This window comes from Phytophthora cinnamomi, assembly GCF_018691715.1.
Source record: "Phytophthora cinnamomi strain GKB4 chromosome Unknown Contig60, whole genome shotgun sequence".
Classification (NCBI taxonomy): Eukaryota; Oomycota; class Peronosporomycetes; order Peronosporales; family Peronosporaceae; genus Phytophthora; species Phytophthora cinnamomi.
This window is the reverse complement of record NW_027150993.1, coordinates 249558-269348: the sequence shown is the minus strand read 5'-3', so window position 1 is coordinate 269348 and position 19791 is coordinate 249558. Positions and strand designations below refer to the sequence as shown.

Here is a 19791-nt window from a genome sequence, read left to right as displayed (position 1 = left end):
GCCATAATAGCGTAGCCCCGTGCGATCAGATCAGGCGATGTCCTCTATTTTTGAGAGCAAGTAGAGAACTTCTCCTTCTTCGATTTGAGATTGCTCGATCGGCACCCTTCATTGCGCCAACCACTGCGTGAGTGCGATGCTCAGACCCTCGAAAATTCCGTCTCGGGTCGACAAGAAGAGAGACTCGACCACGCCGCCGAAACCATGGCAGAGTCCGGTCATCCTGCCACTCGCGCGGTGCTTATCAACCCCTGTCCAGAACGGTAAACCCATCCAGCCGCAGTCGTCGATGACTCCACCACCACCCCAGCGTCGCCAAGAACGACCGGGTGAGCGGTCGGGCAGCGGGTTGTTCGAGAAGTCCAGCCCGTTCGAAACGGACTTCACGGAGAAGGAATTGATCGCCCAGGGCGGCTTTGGCAAAGTGTACAAGTGCAAGTCGAACACGGATGGCCATTGGTACGCGGTCAAGCTCGAGCAGTTCTGGTTCAAGCCGGAGACGTACTTCAATCCGTCGGAAGTGCGCGACGTGATGATGAACGAGGCTCTTGTGCTTGCCGGACTTGATCATGAAAACGTCTGCCGATATTACAACACGTGGGTACTGGGCTCGCTGATTCCGGCGGTGAACAAGGGTCAAGAGGTCGAGCAACCGGAGAGTCCGTGTTACTCCCCGACGTACACGCTAACGAGACGAACGAGTAGTCCGGCGGGATCGTCCAGCCCCACCGGACGATCCAGCTTCTCTTCCGTGAGCGACATCGGTGGTGAAGACGATGAAGTCGACATGAGCTCCTCCAACTACTCGGACGCCTACTCGTTCGACCCAGATGAAGAGGGCGTCGCTAGCTTCGGAGACCTGGGCTTTGAGATGGAGGCGGCTGAAGACGACGAACGCGATATTAGCCCCCGGATATCGCTTGCTCGCTCACAGCGTTTGGCAGCGGGGGAAAACAGCCCACAACGGATTAACGAGGACGGCGACGACACGTTCAACCGGCAGCAGCGTACGGAGCGACCTCGTCCTAAGCCACTGGACTCGTCTGCATCCACTCCAGGAGCCTTCATCACGCAGATCGATGTGTACATTCAGATGTCTCTCTACGAGGGTAATTCGCTGCGAGACTGGATGGAGCAGCGAAAGTCTGGTGAGATCGACACCGTGAAGAACATGCACATCTTCCACCAGATCGTGAACGGGTTGAGATACGTCCACAAGCAGGGTCTCGTTCACCGCGATGTCAAGCCAGCCAACATCTTCCTGACTCGCGAGTCGTGTGTGAAGATCGGTGACTTCGGCTTGTCCAAGAACACGCTGCAGACTAGTCTGAATCTCCACCCTTCGCGTTACCTTTGTGAAGAGGGTGACGACAGCTTCGATACCTTGACGTACAACAGCACCGACGAAGAAATGGAGGAGGTCTCTGAATTATCGGTGGGCGTCGGTACGCCACTGTACAGCAGCCCGGAGCAAACACACGGACACCAGACGTGTGCTGCTCCTAGTGATGTTTTCAGCCTTGGCGTCCTGCTTTGCGAGCTGTTTTGCACTTTCACGACGCAGATGGAGCGCTACGTGGTGCTGAGCAATGCTCGCAAGGGTCAACTGCCGCCTTCACTTCTTGACGAGCACCCACAGATTGCAGAGCTAATCTGTGCCATGGTGCAAGAAGATCCTCTCTTGCGACCGACCTGCGCCGACATCATGGACTGCGGTATTTTCCAGCACCAGAAGTTGCATTTCAATCTTCGGAGTCCGTGCTCCGGTTCCGTTGGGGTGAGTCCACTGGCTCGTGCTCTGTTGAGTCATGGTAACTGCAGCTCGACCGTGTTAAACTTGCTGCGCTCCATTGCGCGGCTCGAACAAGAGGAGGAGACGCTGCTTCTCAGCCTTGAGACGACCGATAAGCACAAGATTCAGGTATTTTCCCAGACGATGGTTTGCGTCCGGTGGAGAGCGTGTCGGAAAGCCCGATCTCCCCTGTGTCGGAATTGCGAGTCTCTCCTACTGGACAAATATCACCATTCGGTGCACTGACCGTGAAAGCAATTCACGAACTGAAGCGTCTGGGCAACGAACGGCGCCAGCTACTGGACAGTGCTTTCCACGAACTTCAGCAGTAAAGCGTTGGGTTGCATATGACTACTTGCATTAGAAGTGTTTTATAATTGCTGCACAATGTAATCAATGAGTTCACAGATCTGGTCACTGCCGAATGCGAGCATTTACCGGTAGTATTGAGCAGAGGAACTGCGAGAGCTGAAATACAAAATATATCTATTTACTATGAGTTAAATTAACCTGTCGAAGTTTTAGCAAATGGCACAGCCCCGATCACGTGTTCGTCCAATTGGGATCGAAAAATAGCGCATACTCTACGATTGATATTCCGCGAGACTTCAGTTGTTACCTGATTGAGTAGACTTCCCCGTAGCTAGCTTCATCTAACCTTGCAATTCTGAGGCTTTTCCAATTGGCATAATATCTCTCTCCGAAAGTCGTAAAGTTGCTCGGTTTGACACCGTCCAAGTTTCATGCAGTACAAGTAGTAGTACACTCAACTGTTGACAATGCGTCTGAGCACCACGCAATTTCTTTCCGGTAGATGATTGTATTGCCTAGGCTTGTGAGCTGAACACATTATGATACTGTAATGCCAGGATACAGACAGAACGAAGCATGCCTGCTAGCGATTTACAGTTCTGTTAAATGAAAGGGGATTCAAAAACTTAGTACTTGCACCACAACTCAAGTAGGTGGTGTAGCGTTTTAGAGGCGAGGTACTTGATAGCAACAAGCACAACTGTGCGTCTCCGGTATGCGGAGGAAGAATTAACATGACACAACAGCCAAGGTAGCTAAGTCCAAGGTGTTGTTTTGGTTAGCCAGCGATAGCTAGGAAGGTGTGAAATGTTGTTAAGTGGGCTATCAGCATAACTCGGATAGACTAGGACACACACAAAAGCTAAGAAAGATAGGCTCCGTAGTTCCTCGGGATGTACTCATTTCGCTTCAAATCAACAAGTAAGCAACAACAAACAACGAGCGACCCTTTACCTACCCAACAGGCAACATGCCGGACATTATCCAGCGCTTCTGGCCGTCATCTGGGATATTCTGTCGTCCATTCTCATCAAATAGTGTTGTATTCTCGACGGCGGTAACGCAGCAGGAAGACCAAGATGATCGCAGCAAGGAAGGCGCAGCCCACAACTGTTCCGACGATCCCTGTGATAGAAAACTTGGATTTCCTCTTCTTCTCAGAAGACTTCTCCTTACCCTTGCCATTGCGCCCTGTGTTCCCGCCTTCTTCATCATCACCACTACCAGACTTCCCAGAAGCATTGGCACCAACTGACTTGCCGTCAGCTCTCTTCTTTTCGCCTCCCGGTGCTTCCGCTGGCTTTGCGACCACCTTCACATGAAATTCCTGCACAATACGCATATCGAGACGTGACAGAACCAGCATATCTGACTGCGCGAAGTAGTCAGCCTTGATTGAGTACTGCTTCGGGGTCCCTCACCACTAGATGTCACGAGTGTTGAGTCTATCGAGGAATTTGCGGCAAAACCATCTCCACGCACACCGTACACACGAACTTCGCTTAGGTCTGCCTGCATCTCTGGTCCAGCATACCCGTGAAATTTGACTGAACTTTTGAACTCGATCGTGTCGCTCGAGGTCTGGAACACGCCAAAATGCGCCAAAGAGTAGCGGTGGTCTTCTACAGCGAAAAGCGAGTCTCCATCGTCCACGTACAGCTCTCCAAAGCTGCAGGGTTCTTCTCGGATGTGTCTAACGCCGCAAGAAGAGTGAACGATCCACGTCGCGAGAGCGCAGTTGTTGTAAGTGATTGCTGCGTCGGCACAATGTAGCCCCCTCGGAGGTGCACTTGCAGCTTGGGCAACGGAGTTAGCAGACTCACGCGTCGATTCTCGGTGGCAGCAGGATCCAGTGCCAGTTTCCCATTATGCGAATCGTACCAGTGAGCATCAGGAAGTACACCTCAGTCGAGATAGCACCTTCATGAACCACGGGCGACACCATTAAAGCTGGACCCAGCAAATATTGGTGCTCGATGTCTCGAGCGCTTTTGTCGCCTGGAAACTCAAACGATAGCGGCCGAACCACGGGGCTACCTGAGCGATGAGCCTCGTAAAACAGCGTGTACATGTACGGCAGGTAGCGATAGCGTCTCAGCAATGTCGATCGCAAAATATTCAGCGCATCCGCATCAAAGTCCACAGGAGTCTGCTTTCCTCGGTCATTTTCAGCGTGGTTGCGCAGCAGTGGAAGGAACGAAGCGGCTTGATGCCAACGCACGCAAAGCTCTGTCGAAGATTGGCCACGTGAGCCGCACACATTGGGACCCGTCAGTGGAACACCCAGCAAGTTCATTTGCAGTGTACCAGAAATCGACAGCCGGAGCTGCTCCCAAGACGCCTTAGTATTATCTCCCAGCCAGTGACCTGCATATTTGCCGCTGCCGGAGAAAGTCGAGCGAGAAAGCAGCACACTGCGCTTTTTAATGATTTTGTCGAGAGCATGGCGAGTAGCGCGAGCTTGAGCGTGACCATAGAGCGAATGGAGATTGTAGTGCAGAGATGAATGGTGAAGCGCTGCCATGGGTAACGTAGCCGAGTTCAAATTGCCATGACCACCTTGACGAGGTTCATTCTGTCCCGGTGCGAACGGCTGACGGTACGGATCGAAGGGGAAGTTCACATCGCGTGTGCGAATAAATCCACCATCACTTTTAACAGCAATCTCTTCCAACATCATTGCACTTTTCTCTCCGTGATCGATCGAACGACGCTCACTACACATTCTGGCGCAAATATCGTCTTTGGCGGCGAGGTCACAGTCGCAGGTGCTGCTCGGCTCGTTCATATCCAGCCACAAACCGTCAAAAGCAAGCACATACTTGTGGAACTTGGCGAGCTGTTCGTGCCAGTAGCGCGATGCTTCCGGGTGGAAGAAGTCCACGAACACTGCCCAACCTGACTTGAATGCTTTCTGTGCATACCGCTCGCCATTCACACCCTTCACGAAAATGTCAAGCTCTTCACCCCGAGCTATTGGATCCCATTCACGATCGTTTTTGCCAGTATGACGGTTTGCCTCACTCCCACTACTTCCATCTCCGTGCTCACCACGTTCACTAGCGCTTCGGTCGTCATGGTGGCGACTCCGCTCACTACTGCCGTGGCTGTGACTGCGACCGATGTGATCACCACCGTTGCTACCACTTTCTCTACCATCTCTGGTATGCTTCAAGTTCGTTGTAACGCTGTATCTTGCCATTTTTTCACCACGTCCACCCTCCATGCGCGCACCGGAAGAGTTCGACGAGGTGACGGCTGGAACTTGGACACATACGAAGTGCTGGCTGTGGAAGTGTAGGTCGTCTATGAAAGAACTCATGTCTCGGTGAGGGAATTTGCGCTCATCCAAGGAGAGCGTGCGTCCGCCGTCAGCCATGTAGTCAAAGTCCTGCCAGTACGCATCCATCGGCACCCCTGCCATTCGAAGCTGCGCGACAACCTTTATGGCGTCATCTACCGATGTGTCACCGCCTCCACTTCTGCCAACATGATAACCTAGGGCCCAGTACGGAGGCATAGCTGGTCGACCAACAACACCTGTGTACTGTTCAATGACACTCCGTGGTGTTGGCCCCGAGAATACAAAAATGTCGAGAATTCCGCCCGTGATCCGATACGTCAGTGCCTCACGCCGCGCTACGACTTCCATCGCATTTGACGAAAGCACAAACACGCCATGCGCACTGCCCGAGTGGCCATCTTCCACCTGAAGAACGAACGGATGAACTCCGTACAAATTATCCCCTCCGCTTCGTGTATGAATTGGCGCCGTCGCATTGGGTGCGCGTGCGAACAGGGGGGTAGAGGTCACCCCCTTTCGTCGGCATGAAGGCGTGCGGGTCCGACACGTTCACCGAGTCCATACAGGATTGGCTTGTCGCCGTCTTCAGTCTCCGGCAGCTGCGTCGAGAACTCTAGGAATTGGTTCTCAAACACCAATCCACTGAAGCTCGCACCGTCGTCCTTGCGTTCAATGGGTGGCGTCGAGTTAAACAGCACCTCCCCAGAGTGTCGACGAGTCACCGCAACGCCAAATGGCCACGGTGTAAAATGCACTTTGTAGTCGCTCTCCTTGCCAGTATCTCCCTCAACTTCATCTTCATGTTCTTGTTGTCGAACAGGTAGATCGGGCACTTCATATCTCGGAAACGCGGGATCGGTGATGCGGATCCGCAGTTGGCTCGACGACTCTCGAACCACGTGCAGCTCCAGCAGCGGCACATCGTTGCCGAAAGGTCCATGATTGCCATGACGCAGCGCCAGCGTCCCGCGCCAGCCGTTGCTGGTCTCGTCCAGCGTCAACAGCTCGTAGCCGTCGCTCATGGGCTGGAAACACTCTCCATCGTCAAAGCAGCAGCCCGCTGACTCGCAGGCGTCTTGATCCTCCAGCACCTTGGCCGAAGCGAATCTCGGGTTCCGACACGCCAGCCGCGACGGCCTGGCCACGCTCTTGCACTTGCTTCGGGACGGTGGCTCCTCCACTGCGAACGCACAGGGGACGCCCTCGTTCTCCAGACTCTTCCAGCAGCAGCCTTGAGCCAGACACAACTCCTCCGTCGGCTCGGGGAAGTTGGCGCTGGGCGGGTAGCAGTCCACACGCCGCATCGGCTCCTCGGCGCACTTGGGCGTGGCCGTCGCAATAGCATCAGGCACCAAGTCCACCACGTCGCTGCGGGCGCTGTCACAGGCAACTGCAACTGCCAGCAGCACAAGTTGAAGTAGCACCATCACTCTCGACCACCCACTGAATGGACCCCCGCAGACGTCCACGCTCGAAGCCGCAAATTGCGTTATGGCAGTCAAAACCTCCAATCTAATGCTTCGTGACGGGGAACCCATGGGGCTGCCATGTCCTCCTCGCCGGGTCTCAGGCTCCTCATTCTCCACCTTTTACTTCAAGCCCCAACTGTCACGTTGAAGCCCCGCGCGCTAGAGTCTGTACGTCAGGTCGTTCCGGTGCACCACACTAAATTATGAACATATATAGTTTTCATATGTAAGAGACACGAATTACGCCGTTATCTTGAAGTTTGTATGCCACTTCGACTGAGGATTCGGGCCGCAACGCCACAACAGGGAGGTGGAAGAGCGCCAGCGAGCATGGAGCCGCCGAGCCTGCTGCCGCACGTGGACGAGCTGGTGATGGAGTACCTGCTCTTCCGAGGCTTCACCAAGGTACAGGCGCGTCTGCCCGCGCCGCTCGCAGCCGCGGCGGCCGCGAACTGGCCGAGATATTAACGCGTTTGTGCCTCGCCAGAGCTTCCAAGTGTTCAGCGCCGAGCGCAAGCGCGACCGCGCGCGGGGCTTCGACGTGGAGCAGATCATCTCGCAGCTGCTGGTAGCCGTGCAAACGTGCGTCGCACTCACGCCGGAGCGGCGTCAATAGCCGCCCTACAAGCCGATATATCGTTTTTTTTTACTGAACGCTGTTGTTTTATGATATTTCTTCAGCTACCAGATCGACTCCGTGCTGGAGACGTGGAAATTCCTGACCGCCAGGTTCTTCAACCACCTGGACGCGTCCTACGCCTCGGTACCAGACTTTTACCAGAGTTATTAGGTGAAAATTATTGTTTAACTATTATTTATTGTGATTTTTTTTATATGCAGACGCTGCAGCAGCTCGAGACGTCGCTGCTGAGACTCTACGTGGTCAACGCAGTCAAGACGGGCCACCGGGAGAAGGCCGCCGAGTTCTTCCAGCTCCACGCGGACCAGCTGAACGCCTCGGTGGCGGCCCACGGAGGCGCCGGCGCCGACTCGTGGAGCCGCTGGTTCATCCTGCCCTACATCGAGCGCCCGGAGAGCGACGCGTACTTCCAGGTGTTCTTCAGCCAGCCGTGGCTCGAAGCGTTCGTGACGTCGTTCCGCAACTTTCTGTCGCTCGTGTTCCGGAACCTGCCGCTGCCGAAGCTGCTGGCTTTCCAGCTAGCAAGACTGGAGGAGCCGACGCTCAAGCTACGGCTTAAAGTGAGCCAGTCGGAAGCGACGAGACTGAGACTATACAACAGCGAGGCTACGGCCAAGATTAAGAAGCTGGAGGACGCGGGACGCCAGCTCCACTCGATTCTGCGCATCATGGTGCAGCACAACTTTATGGAGCACTTCGCCGCGTCGACCCCCTAGTTATGTGGATGTGACGAGCGATAATCGCAACAAAGGCAGAAGCCGGAGCCGGAGCTACGGCGCGCCAATACCGGGCATTGGACTCTCGAACAAGCAGATGAAGGAGATTGGAGAGCTTTTCGGCATCAGCAGCGAGGAATGCCCTCATGTTGACCCTCCTGTTCCTGTCGATCCGCGAGATATGCCACGCGTAGCAGAAGTGTACCTGCCAGTAGATGAGCTGAGTGATGACGAAGTACTGGGCCAAGATGACGAAGAGGACGAGGTCGATGATGATATCTTAGATGTGCCTCCAGAGAATGGAATCGGTAGTAATACGCCGTCGCCCATGTTCTCGCCAACTCCTGCGGAGAGCTGTCCCCTGAAAAGCGACGGAGCTCTCGCACAATCTAGTTTGACACCAATTGACAAGCCTTCGTGGGCTGCTGCGGTTTCCGAAAATCCGATAGGCAGCGTTCAGGCATCTTTGATCCGGGAATTTAACATGCTCAACGACTGGGAGCCCACAAAATCAGCGATGACAGCTAGAAGCCGTTTCTCACCAGACGGACAGTTTCTTGCGATCGCGAAGCTTGGCAACACCCACATCGACATTTGGTCTGCGAATCCTGTCGTACTATCACCGACGTCCACTATCAAATTACCGGCAAAGTTGACCGGCTTGGAGTGGTTGGGTCCGGGGACAAATAAGCAGGTACGTTATGCGAAGGCTGGCATCAGGTTTTAGAGTGGGGGTATCTAATGCGAATCGTATACGAATATGTAGCTCTTGGCATGCACACTGGAAGATGCCGTTACGATGTTGTGGGATGCTGAGGGACAGGAAGTTATCACATGTCCTCCAAACGAAGATAACTTGCACGTTCAGCAGCTAATGTGTGCCCGCGAAGCCCCAATCGCTGCGTGTTTATTCACCAGTCTTGACGAAGAGGACAATGCACTACAACAAGTCCTCGTCTTGCACGGAGGTATGCAGGAGCCAATGCAAGACTATTTCCCGATGGAAGATAAACAGCTTACCTGTTTGGCGTGGGGCTATATGGGCAACGTACTCATCACTGGAGGTCGGACGGGGGAGATTGAGTTTATCGACGTGATCCGTCCTGAGCGGATACACCGATGCAACCTCGTCTCCTGCAGTGGCTCTGCACGCATCAACGGCGGGAGTTTGTCAGCAATTTGCTTGTCTCCGGACGGAACGTCAATGCTGAGTGTACATGAAAACGGTGGCACCGTGATGGAATGGTCGGTCGGCTCAATTTTGGTAGCTGTCACCTCTCCAGCTGATGCGAGCGATGTTAGAGGTAGTGTAATAGACGTGAAGCCATCGCTGGTATTCACATACGAGCTGGACACGCCGTCGGCAGCTCAAGATTCCGAAGTGGACACCACGCTCCGCTTTCTAGCAGCGGGCGAATACTTCGTGGTAGCCGATTCTGCTCGACTCCACATCTTCAAGGTACGAAATTGTCGCGCTTCTTGATTGTGCAATTTGGTGTCGAGTGCTGAGCTAACATGTTTTGCGTGACCTTTAGCGTGGCGAGAAACGTGCGCTCTCAAGCTTCATCCCGAACCAAGCTAGCGTAGCGGACCTAGACTGGCATCCGAAGCTGCCTGTGTGTTGCTCCGCTAACCAGGACGGAGCCATCGCGCTGTGGAGCATGACCGCCTGAATCCTCAAAAATAAACTATTTTGACCACCACTAGAGTCAAAATAGGATAGTTGACCAAGTGAGGTAAGTGTCGAGCCTTGCACTGCACGTCTAGTGGCGGTGCAGCCCCTACGATGAACAGGAGGTTAGCGTTCGATAATCGCCTGTGCTATGAGCGCGATGTCATCCGACAGCAAGCTCTGCACCAGCGCAAGCTTGAACAAATAGTGCCCACGAGCCATTCACCATCACGAGTTTACCTGGATAGCAACGCTCCTGTACCCCAGCCTCACTTGGCCACCAATGCCAAGCGACAGCAGATCGAACGAGACCGACAGCTCGATATTTACCACCAAAACCAACGCCTTGCCAACAAGATGGACCAGATCATGAACCGGCAAGAGAACATTGTGCTGGCCGCCTCCGCCTCGTCGTCGACTCGACCTCGATTGCCTCCACGCTGTCACCCCAAGCCCAGTGAGCCTTTGATGCCTAAAATGCCAGTCATGGGCGATACAGCATCTCGAGCGAATACACCAGGAACAACCTCCTCACCTAGGCATCAATCGCCAAGAAAGCCTGTGCACAGTCCAGCCCACATGCACATGCCTGGAATTCGCCTCGATGCAACGCAGACTCCTCTTTTGGATTGTCATCTATCCCCCGAGTACGCCATGGGCCGCGGAGACGCCTGCAAGAAGCCGACACTCGTGAATCGTGCCGTTCAAAAGCGTCGACAGAACGCTATTGATCAAGAAAACCGGCGACTAAAGGAGCGACTAACACAATTGAAACCCTATTACAACACGAAGAAGTGGGATGGCGAATGGCAGGAACATGCACACAAATTCAGTCATCTGCGCCAAGATGGCACTGTCGGGTACCTGTTACCACACCCCAAAGCCCCATCGAGGAAGGCAACTCTGCCATCGCGCGGAAGCTGCAAAACTACTCGCGAGCGCGGTTTGTCACGGGGCAATGCTTTGAACATGCGGGGACTCCCGTCACTTGAAAGTAAGGGTAAGTCAAACGGTAGTCGTGCAGGGCGACTAAGAGAACTGCAAAACCGCCGCTCGAACGCATCTGCACGAGATGAAGATGAAATTGATTTAGAAGATGAAGAAGATGGTCCGCAATTCCGGGAACTGCCACCTTGTTTACTCTTGGAGGCAACTACTCGACAAGGTGTTGAGGTCATGGTAGACGAACTGCAGATCGAGCTTACCCGCTCTTCCATTGCTGAACTTGGAGACCGGTACGCAAATATTCGAATGACACTCTGTGCTGGCCGGTTTGCGGATAACATTCACAACTCTTTTCATTGCGTTTTCTAGTGGGCTGTTGATTCGTGGATGTTGGAAAGACAACATTCTCGGTGAATTTTTGGTAGATCACGAAAAGCTGGTGCAGGTGGCTCAAATCGTGGATGACCTGGAGATCATGTAAGCGAATCCCAATTCATAAGGATCGAAGCGGGTCCACTGATCTTGCTTTGGTTGGCAGGATAAAGCTCGAGACGGTGTCTCAGGTGCCCAAGGCAGGAAATGTTCCAAGTCTTTCGTCGTTGCTGATCGATGATGAGCTTCAAAAACTTCTTGTCGGTGTGGTCCAGCAATTACGCTTCCAGGTTGCTCCGACTCCACCTAACACCGCATCTAGCTCGCAGCTGTTGATATCGTGGATCTTGCCGATGCGAGGTCCAAACGACAGCGGAGGACGCGCAAATGGTGGCTCGAATTCACCACGGGAGCGCTTAAGACCGCGGACATGCCCATCTACGATTGTGAGCGATAGTGAAGGACAGAGGCACAACTGTGATCAGCTCGAGGATGGTTACCAAGACGACTTTAACAGTGATGGACAAATGTTTGGCGCTGAAGCGGACACGGACCCTCTTGAGATCGACTGGGCCGTTCGATGTAAGACGGCAGCACTACTGAACTTAGATGGGCGGCGTTTGCGCACAGTTCTTCGCAAGGGGCGCGCGATGTATCTCATTTCCTCGTGGTTCGAAGAGGAGACTGGCATACAAACGATAAAGACGATGGGAGTTGGGTCAACAAGCGACACCGACGTACCGTTAGTTGAAACCTCGTATAGCATCACCGAGATGGAAGAACTGCTACGGCAACTTGAAGGGGGTACACTGACGGTGACTGCACTACTGGAAAAGACAGTATCGCCGCTTCTCCCTTAGAAGAGGCAACTAACTACAAGGCTAGTAAACCCATCCAAACGAATGGAGCGAGTGTCAAGATAGATATTTTTTCTTAACATCCTCAAGCAGAATGTGCTCACGGTAAGCATACGCCTCAAGTTGAGACGGAATTTTGGATACGCGGTCCGGTGCGCATTGCTGGTAAAGGTCACGCAGCTCTCGTTCGGCTGTCTCTCTCTTGCTTTTGTAGAAAACTGAAAGCTCCTCAGTCAAGATCGAAAATAATGCCTCATACTCGGTGCGCAGTTCTAGAAGCTTGTCGTCTGGATTGCTGGGACAACGGGCATGTTCTTCCTTACTTCCCGCTGGGTGTAGCCGAAAGAACGCCATCGCGTCGAAGATAACTCGCAGCGGGTACTCTGCGATCGAATTCGATGTGTGGAATGAGGCACCTAGCTTTAGGAGTGTGATGGCACATAGCGGGTTATGGTGACGTAGCGCCAGTAGCAGCATAGTGTCTCCTTCGACGACACGTTCGAATATGGCCGAAGAAACAGAGCTAGTCTTATCGAAGAAGCCTGGCAACCGATCGAGTTAGTCTCGCATCCTATCAAGCCGATAAACACACAGGCGTACCGAATGTGTTAAACTGCAGGGGAGCTCCGTACCCGAACACTCGGACTTGAGTATCGACTGCTGTGGCGGCAAGGCCTTTAATCTCGGTGAAGACGCGTGCCAACTCACTCGGATCCTTCTTCGATAGCGCCTGTAGTGCGTGCATATCCCAGCGATGGGGAATTAGTTTGGTCGGTGCCATCCGAACCAGGATAACTTTGCTTAGAAGCAAACCTGGGGAATGTGACGCCAACCAAAAATTGGCAGCAGTTTCACGAGTAGGCAAAGATAAACCACGATTAGAATTTTTCCACCGTTGATCCAGGAGGAATACATGTAATACTGCGTGCGCCTACCTATTGAGAGTATCGTGGTTCACACCATGTCCAGCCCTTCAATCCCGATTGAGATGCACACGTCTGCCTGCCCTGCTGCTCGAATAATAACTTTTTGAAGGGATGTGCGTCCAAGTACTGAACAGATTGAGCAGTAGGATTGAGCAGTGCTGGGCAACATTTCAAGCATGACTGCGCACCGTCGGCAAACAGTCAAACTCCAACTGGATGCGTTTCCGACACTTGAAGAACGTGACGCCCAACGATTGAGCGTGCTTTTTGTGCTGGGCGAACAGCAAAACGAGGCGGTGTCAGACCTTGCCGGAGTAAGCTATGCTTCCCACATCCATCCTATTGTAACAGATGGGCCCAGCGGAGGGACCCATCTGTGGCAGATGTCGGCGAGCGAGACGTAGGCGATGACGGTGAGCGGCGACGTGAAGCAAACGCCCATGTTGAACGAGGGCACGGCAATGATGGGCGGCATCGGAGTGGTTCGGGAGCGGTCGGCGGAGCCAAGCGGACGCTCCTAAGTGGCCGAGTTGACGAAGAGTGGCACAGTCAGCAGGACTCGGGGCTTGCAGTTGGCACCCGAGGGTTGACTCGACACGGCGGCCGAGGCACGAGACTGCGGGCGACAGAACAGAATTTGCGGGCTCGAGCACACATCGAGACCGCCTGCAGCGCGAGTTGCATCGCGAGACGCAGCGAGCACGCACACGAAGAACGGGGACGTTAGTCCTCCTGAGGAACGAGGGACTTCCGTAGCGTTAGCTACGAAGCCAAGAAACTGTCGTTGGACGGTTGAGGCTCACGACGAGGAATTGACGGACAGCGTGGAAAGTGGCTAGCGAGGGCTGGCGACGGACGCGTGATTTTGGACTGGACGTGGGTTAGTGTCGGCAGAGGGTTGGCATTAGCTTGTGTTTGGTTGAGTTGAGTGTAAAAGAGGTTCTAGTAACCCCACCTTAATAAAATTCGACCGGACACGAGGGTGGACGGTCGGGCGCAGCGATTGATATCGCTGTCGGCCATCTGGGCGTTGGAGACGTAGGAGGTAGACACGGCCGCGCAGCGACGACTATACGACTCGCTTCACAGCCGAGCGAGGTAACAGGTCTGCTTCATGGTGGTCATACAGGGGCCTACTTCGTCGTCTACCTTCGAAACTACGGGTGTCATCACACGAGCGATGGCGACGATGTCTCCGGCGGCACGATCGAAGACGGCGCAGAGATGCGGCAAGTCCAAGCGCGTCGTGAAGTCGAAGACGAAACACGACGATGATGAGGATGAGAATTCTAGTGAGGGCGAGACGGCTCCACGGAAGGATCGCAACGACGCACCACGAGACGAAGAACGGCGAGACGAGCCACGTGAAGGACCCGCAATGGATGTCGAGGCCCAGGCGCACGCACCTGGAGGGTCACAGCTGGCAAACCCAAGGACGGCCGAAGCGTCGGTCAGGGCACCGGGCACGGCAACATCCCCGAGGTCCATGGAGATGGAGGCGATCGCAGCTACACTGCGGCGGCTGACGACAATCGTGGCCGGTATGCAGCCTGCCGAGGCACCGATGCGAGGTGACGAGCCAAACGAGGAACGCGCGCAGGTGGCTGCAGCGGCATTCGGCGCTGACGGTCACGAGAGACCGCAGGTGACGACGGCTTCGGACGAGGCGACGGGTGACGATCAGCGGCGACCACCTGCTCCCGCGACGACAACGAGTACGACGAGCGCAGCGACGACCAGCAGGACAGTGCACACGAATGCTGGGCTGACGGTGCCCGTAGTTCCGGCGGCGAGGGCGATGAGCGGCACGAACGTGATGGTACACCCGTACACCGGAGTGCCGACGGCGGTTTCGGCGAGTCACGAGATGAGCACGATGGACGGAGTGACAGCGACGGGAGACTGGAACGCGGTGACCGCGGCGATCCAAGAGCTGGCGGGACGGATCGATGGCTTGCAGGCAGCAGCGAGTGAAGCTAGACGCGTTCCAGAGCGACCTGGGGCGGACTTGGCAGCCGTGGCTGCAGCACTGCAGCAGTGGCGCCCGCGCCCGCGACAATGACAGCGGCGGAGAGCGGCTCCCGACCACGCACACATCACGGCCATGCTCGGCGTGAGCAGAGAGACGGCGACCAAGCGTCGGCGCAGCGCGGACGACGTCATGCTGGCGGCCGTGCGGGATCACGACGAACGTCGAGAGCGGTTCCGGCATCTTCGGACGGTGGAAGTAGCAGTAGCAGCAGCTCGGACGAGTCGTCCAGCGACGACTACCGGCACCAGCGACGTGGGCGGCAGCGAGAAGTGAGCAGCGGAAGCAGCTCGGAGAGCGACGATCAGTCCGGCGGCGACGACGGCCACCATGGCGACTCGAGCAGTGACGATGACGACCAGCGTGACGACGATCGGCGTGAACGACGTCTACGGCAGCGGGAGCATGAACCTCGACACGAACGAAGCCGACGACCACTTGAGAGACAATCAAGGCGCAAGAGTGTGAAAGACCTCGAACTTCCTACCTTCACTCCGTCGCCGAAAGTTTCGGTGTCGACCTGGATCGACAGGGTTGATCTGGCACTGAAGGGAGCTGCTGAGTCTGGGCGAGGTCGATGGTCAGATAAGTCACTGTACTTCATTTTGGGGAATAAGTTGATGGAAAACGCTGCCAAATGGTGGGTAGACATGGATCGGCGCCTACCTGAACGGAAGCGCACCTGGGCTAACTTGAAAAAAGCTCTCTTGCGCCGGTACGGGGAGAAGCTTGACAAGTCCGCGGCTGAGTGGCGTGTCAGCATGAGACGAATGATGCCGGGCGAAACGCATGCCGATTTTGCGGCTGGCCTGCGTGACGTGGTCGGTAGAAACAAGGTTAGTGAACGCGTGCTACTAGCCCAATTCTACAGATGTCTTGACAAAACGACGAAAAAGCTGGTCCGTCAAGAACCGAAGCCGCGAACCCTTGAGGAAGCAGTGGATAAGGCAACTGAAATCGATGATCCGATGGATAATGTTGCTCAAGGTATGATTAACATAGGTCAAGCCTGGGCTACAGCTCCTAGTCGCTACGTGATCCCAATGAGTGGCACGACCGGGGACACCAATGTGATCCCAGGTCAGCGGAACGGGGTTGCCTACGGATATGATTGGGGGACATGATGGCGGAGCCATGGTGCGGTCAGAAATGGAGCAGGTGGCCCTATTCACGAATCCGATGGGGTATACAATGCTTACTCCGGCACGTGGGATATTCCTCCAGGCCACGTGTGGAATGGGAAGTATTGGTACGAGCCACGGAAGGCGGCGAGAAGGTCTACTACGGTTACGACCGCAGGCCACAGGACGGCGTCGGCTGTCAAGGCAAGGCCAAAGAAGGAGAAGGTCGAGTCGAGCAGCGAGGAGTCCGACGCGAAACCGCGTCGCAAGCGTCTGAAGGCCGCGGTAAAGCAGGCAGTGGTGGAAGGGAAGTCAAGCACTGAGCGTGCAACGAGTGAACGCCGGAGTGTGACGTCTGGTGGCAGTGACGGCGGGCAAGCGAGCGGCAACTGCTATCACTGTGGACAGGCTGGTCACTGGGCGTCTCAGTGTACACAGGAAGTCAAGTGCTATGCCTGTAATCAGCCTGGTCACTACGCACGTAACTGTACCGATAGCGAGGCGAAAGCAAGGAATGTGGAATACCTACAGCAACGTGAGGGGAAACCTCGTGCGACGTCGGGAAATGCCAGCCGGACGTCGTAACGGGGGTATGGCGTTCGGATCAGACCGAGGATCCCCGGCAATTGAGTGCAAATGAGGACGAACGGATGGTAGCAGCGGCTATGCCGACGCGAACCGAGAACGGTGGCAAGCGGGAAGCAGGGGCGCGGTGGTGGACGAGAAACGAGGACGACTGGGGGTGGCGAATGTGCTGATGGCCGAGTCGAAGGAAAAGTGTTTCGACGACGAAGCACCAACGAGCAAGAGCGAGACGAACGAGAATGAGAATGAGATGAATGAGATGAACGAGAGTGAGATGAGTATGAACGAGAACAAGAATGAGATGAGTACGAACGAATACAAGCTGAACGCGAATGAGAATGAGAGTGAGATGAGACAGAACGAGATGGATGTGTCAGAGGTGGCTTACCTCGACGACGACGGACCAATGATGGGAGCGGTACGAGAGGCACGGTGTGCAGTGACCGCAGGCCGTGGTAAGGTGCACCAAGTGGTGCAGTGGATGAAGGACGATGCGGTCTCGCAGGATGGCGAGCGGGCTGCACGGTACGTCGCAACGGTTCGGCCAGCGATGGCGACGGTTCGGTTCGCACACGCGGATCGGGAGAAGGAACTACGGGGGTGCGGTGGTTCCCCTACCAAGTACACTAACAGGCGACTTCGGACTGGAGAAGGCGAGCAGCTTCGGCCTGGAGAAGGCGAGCTGTTTCGGCCTGGAGAAGGCGCGACGGCGACGTCGCACCAGGGACGTCAGCGGGACAGTGAGGACGCGAGCACCAGGCACACTACAGTCTCTGCGGTGGCTAAGCAGTGCAAACTGGGGCCTGACGAAGCTGGAGAAGGCGACCCGCCGATCACCATTACGAATGGAGCGTCGACGGCGGCGGTAGTGGCGGTGACGATGGTGGCAGCAGGCGGACCCCACGCGATGGACGAGACTCCGGACATGGCGGCAGCGGTGGACCATGAGACGGACGAAACGAGAGCAAATGAGATGACCATGGCGCAGTCGAGCGGGTCGGCGACCATCACGACATCCACGACGACAACTGTGGCAGCCGCTTGTGCGCTGGTGGCGGCTTCTGACGAGGGCGAAAGTCGGAGGCTGGGCGACAATCCGTCGGCGAGCGGATAGCAGCGCCGTCCAGCACGTCGACGACGCGTACGACGGTCAGCGAGTCGCAGGAGGTGGACGAGGCCGCACTCACATCGGCCGAGTCGAACGAGATACCGATTGCGGGGCACGAGGCGTACTTGGGTGCGAGTGAGACGATCGCGGAGAAGAAGCAAGACGGGTCAATGACGGCGCGAGGAATCGGGCCGACGAGCGACGAGGTGAACTCGATGACAATGACCAGACCCGACGGCGACGCGCCGGGCGAGTTGCACGAGGCGACTCAGCCGACGTCCATGACGACGGAGACGACGGACGCGATGGTGATCACGACGGACGGCGACGACACGGCCGTGGGCGAGGCCACCGCGGTTGTGAGTGACGACTCCGCGAGCCCAAACGACGAATCGACGAACGGTGACGAGGAAATGAACGACCTCGCACGAACCCGACGCACACGACGTCGAGAATGAAAGGTCGCGAAGCGCCGACGAGTGAAGATGCTACTAGCGAAACAACGGCGCGAGGGGTACGAGACGCAAGCCGAGCAGCAGCGTGTAGTCGCGGAACAACTTGAACAACGCCGGAGAGCAGCAGCTGAGGCAATGGTGGAGCTCGAGCGGCGCCGCCAAGAGCGCTCCAGCGAAGTCAGAGAGGCTTCCAGGGACCAGACAAAGACGGGGGCTGCGCGCGTGAGCCTCGTGAAGCAGCGACGCGGAACGATGAGCACACCAAAAGCTACTGAAGACGACGAGGTGGAGTACGTAGGTGCCGATGATGGGCTGCCGACGGCCCTCCTGGAAGTGAACGGCGTTCAGCGACGAGTGAAACTGGACAGGTGCGCACGGTACACTATTGCGGGCACCGAGTGGATGCAACATGGAGACAAGATAGCCGTGGAGGCACCTGTAGACTACGTAGAAGGTATTGGGGGCTTCCTACTCGACGTGATTGGCGTGTGGCGGTTTCGATTCCGCAGTGTGTTCAAGGAAGATATTGAAGTCGACGCGTGCGTGGTAGCAGGATGTACGGACGAGTTCCTGTTAGGTGTAGACTTTATGCGGTCACGAGGCGCCACAATGGACTTCGAGCATAACGAAGTCAAATATCACGACAATGGGCGAGCCGTGGTTATTCCGTTCCGCACCCACGACAGCAGTGGTAGTGCACGGATAGCTGCAGTGCGTATGGTTGGCAAGACGCGACTCCAAGAGCACGCGGTGACCTCGGTAGAGGTATCAGTGGCAGCAACGGATGGCGAGTGTGGTCTATTCCTACCTACACACTATACTGGCGTCGTGATGCTGGCGGCCACGGTAACTACAGCACGCAATGGGCGCGCCTGGGTGCCGGCGATCAACAGCGGTGAGCTGCCTGCGAAACTCCCGAACAAGAAGCAACTTGGCACGTGGGTGCCGATGGACTCGGATATGTCCATGCTAGCGATGAGTGGGTAATTGGAGGCGGAACGAGTGGAGCAATGGATCGACGAGCTTGGCGATAGCACCACGCCTTTGAATGACGAAAGTGATGTACATATTGGAGTTGATGAGCCAAATGCACGTGTATTAGTTACTAAACTACTTCGTGTCTACCGCTCATTGACTGCGAATGATAGTGAGTGCCCTCGTGCTACGACCTTGGATGTGGAGCACCACATCGATGCTGCAGATTCGGCGCCCATCATGATGAAACGGCGACGCCAAACACATACAGAAGATGAGATTATCGAAGAGAATGTGACGAAAATGCTTCAAGCCGGTGTTATTGAAGAGGGCAATGGTACTTGGGGCTTCCCAATAGTTCTAGTCAAGAAGAAGGACGGCGAAGTGCGATTTTGTGTTGACTATCGTGCGTTGAATAGGGTGACGAAGAAGGATGTCTATCCTCTCCCCCGCATTGACGAGACGCTCGAGGCGTTGGGTGATGCCCTACTGTTCACTACGCTCGACTTACGA

At 55.4% G+C, this 19791-nt stretch overlaps 10 protein-coding genes across 10 annotated transcripts; 7 read left to right on the top strand and 3 right to left on the bottom strand.

The window, feature by feature from the left end:
- Positions 1 to 136: 136 nt before the first annotated feature.
- On the top strand, positions 137 to 2038 carry IUM83_14025 (PEK protein kinase; the record flags this gene model as incomplete). The annotated part of the gene is made up of 1 exon (XM_067938740.1): positions 137 to 2038. One exon carries the CDS (start codon positions 137 to 139, stop codon positions 2036 to 2038), a length of 1902 nt encoding a protein of 633 aa, XP_067787548.1.
- A 1096-nt stretch (positions 2039 to 3134) lies between these two features.
- On the bottom strand, positions 3135 to 3470 carry IUM83_14024 (glycoside hydrolase 31; the record flags this gene model as incomplete). The annotated part of the gene is made up of 1 exon (XM_067938739.1): positions 3135 to 3470. The coding sequence occupies one exon, from the start codon at positions 3468 to 3470 to the stop codon at positions 3135 to 3137; it is 336 nt and encodes a 111-aa protein (XP_067787549.1).
- A 2444-nt stretch (positions 3471 to 5914) lies between these two features.
- IUM83_14023 (glycoside hydrolase 31) lies at positions 5915 to 6835 on the bottom strand (the record flags this gene model as incomplete). Its single annotated transcript, XM_067938738.1, has 1 exon — positions 5915 to 6835. The coding sequence occupies one exon, from the start codon at positions 6833 to 6835 to the stop codon at positions 5915 to 5917; it is 921 nt and encodes a 306-aa protein (XP_067787547.1).
- A 372-nt stretch (positions 6836 to 7207) lies between these two features.
- Positions 7208 to 8233, top strand: IUM83_14022 (WD repeat-containing protein 91; the record flags this gene model as incomplete). The annotated part of the gene is made up of 4 exons (XM_067938737.1): positions 7208 to 7282; positions 7365 to 7459; positions 7559 to 7640; positions 7718 to 8233. 4 exons carry the CDS (start codon positions 7208 to 7210, stop codon positions 8231 to 8233), a joined length of 768 nt encoding a protein of 255 aa, XP_067787456.1.
- Positions 8234 to 8330: 97 nt separating this feature from the next.
- IUM83_14021 (WD repeat-containing protein 91) lies at positions 8331 to 9906 on the top strand (the record flags this gene model as incomplete). Its single annotated transcript, XM_067938736.1, has 3 exons — positions 8331 to 8927; positions 9000 to 9692; positions 9769 to 9906. 3 exons carry the CDS (start codon positions 8331 to 8333, stop codon positions 9904 to 9906), a joined length of 1428 nt encoding a protein of 475 aa, XP_067787546.1.
- A 578-nt stretch (positions 9907 to 10484) lies between these two features.
- IUM83_14020 (Histone-lysine N-methyltransferase NSD3) lies at positions 10485 to 11679 on the top strand (the record flags this gene model as incomplete). The annotated part of the gene is made up of 4 exons (XM_067938735.1): positions 10485 to 11140; positions 11220 to 11327; positions 11389 to 11512; positions 11596 to 11679. The coding sequence occupies 4 exons, from the start codon at positions 10485 to 10487 to the stop codon at positions 11677 to 11679; spliced, it is 972 nt and encodes a 323-aa protein (XP_067787446.1).
- Positions 11680 to 12136: 457 nt separating this feature from the next.
- Positions 12137 to 12994, bottom strand: IUM83_14019 (uncharacterized protein; the record flags this gene model as incomplete). Its single annotated transcript, XM_067938734.1, has 3 exons — positions 12137 to 12621; positions 12680 to 12809; positions 12893 to 12994. 3 exons carry the CDS (start codon positions 12992 to 12994, stop codon positions 12137 to 12139), a joined length of 717 nt encoding a protein of 238 aa, XP_067787459.1.
- Positions 12995 to 14185: 1191 nt separating this feature from the next.
- IUM83_14018 (uncharacterized protein) lies at positions 14186 to 15067 on the top strand (the record flags this gene model as incomplete). Its single annotated transcript, XM_067938733.1, has 1 exon — positions 14186 to 15067. The coding sequence occupies one exon, from the start codon at positions 14186 to 14188 to the stop codon at positions 15065 to 15067; it is 882 nt and encodes a 293-aa protein (XP_067787458.1).
- A 1824-nt stretch (positions 15068 to 16891) lies between these two features.
- IUM83_14017 (uncharacterized protein) lies at positions 16892 to 18306 on the top strand (the record flags this gene model as incomplete). The annotated part of the gene is made up of 2 exons (XM_067938732.1): positions 16892 to 17783; positions 17855 to 18306. The coding sequence occupies 2 exons, from the start codon at positions 16892 to 16894 to the stop codon at positions 18304 to 18306; spliced, it is 1344 nt and encodes a 447-aa protein (XP_067787461.1).
- Positions 18307 to 18438: 132 nt separating this feature from the next.
- IUM83_14016 (Gag-pol fusion protein) lies at positions 18439 to 19290 on the top strand (the record flags this gene model as incomplete). Its single annotated transcript, XM_067938731.1, has 1 exon — positions 18439 to 19290. One exon carries the CDS (start codon positions 18439 to 18441, stop codon positions 19288 to 19290), a length of 852 nt encoding a protein of 283 aa, XP_067787425.1.
- Between the last annotated feature and the right edge of the window lie 501 nt (positions 19291 to 19791).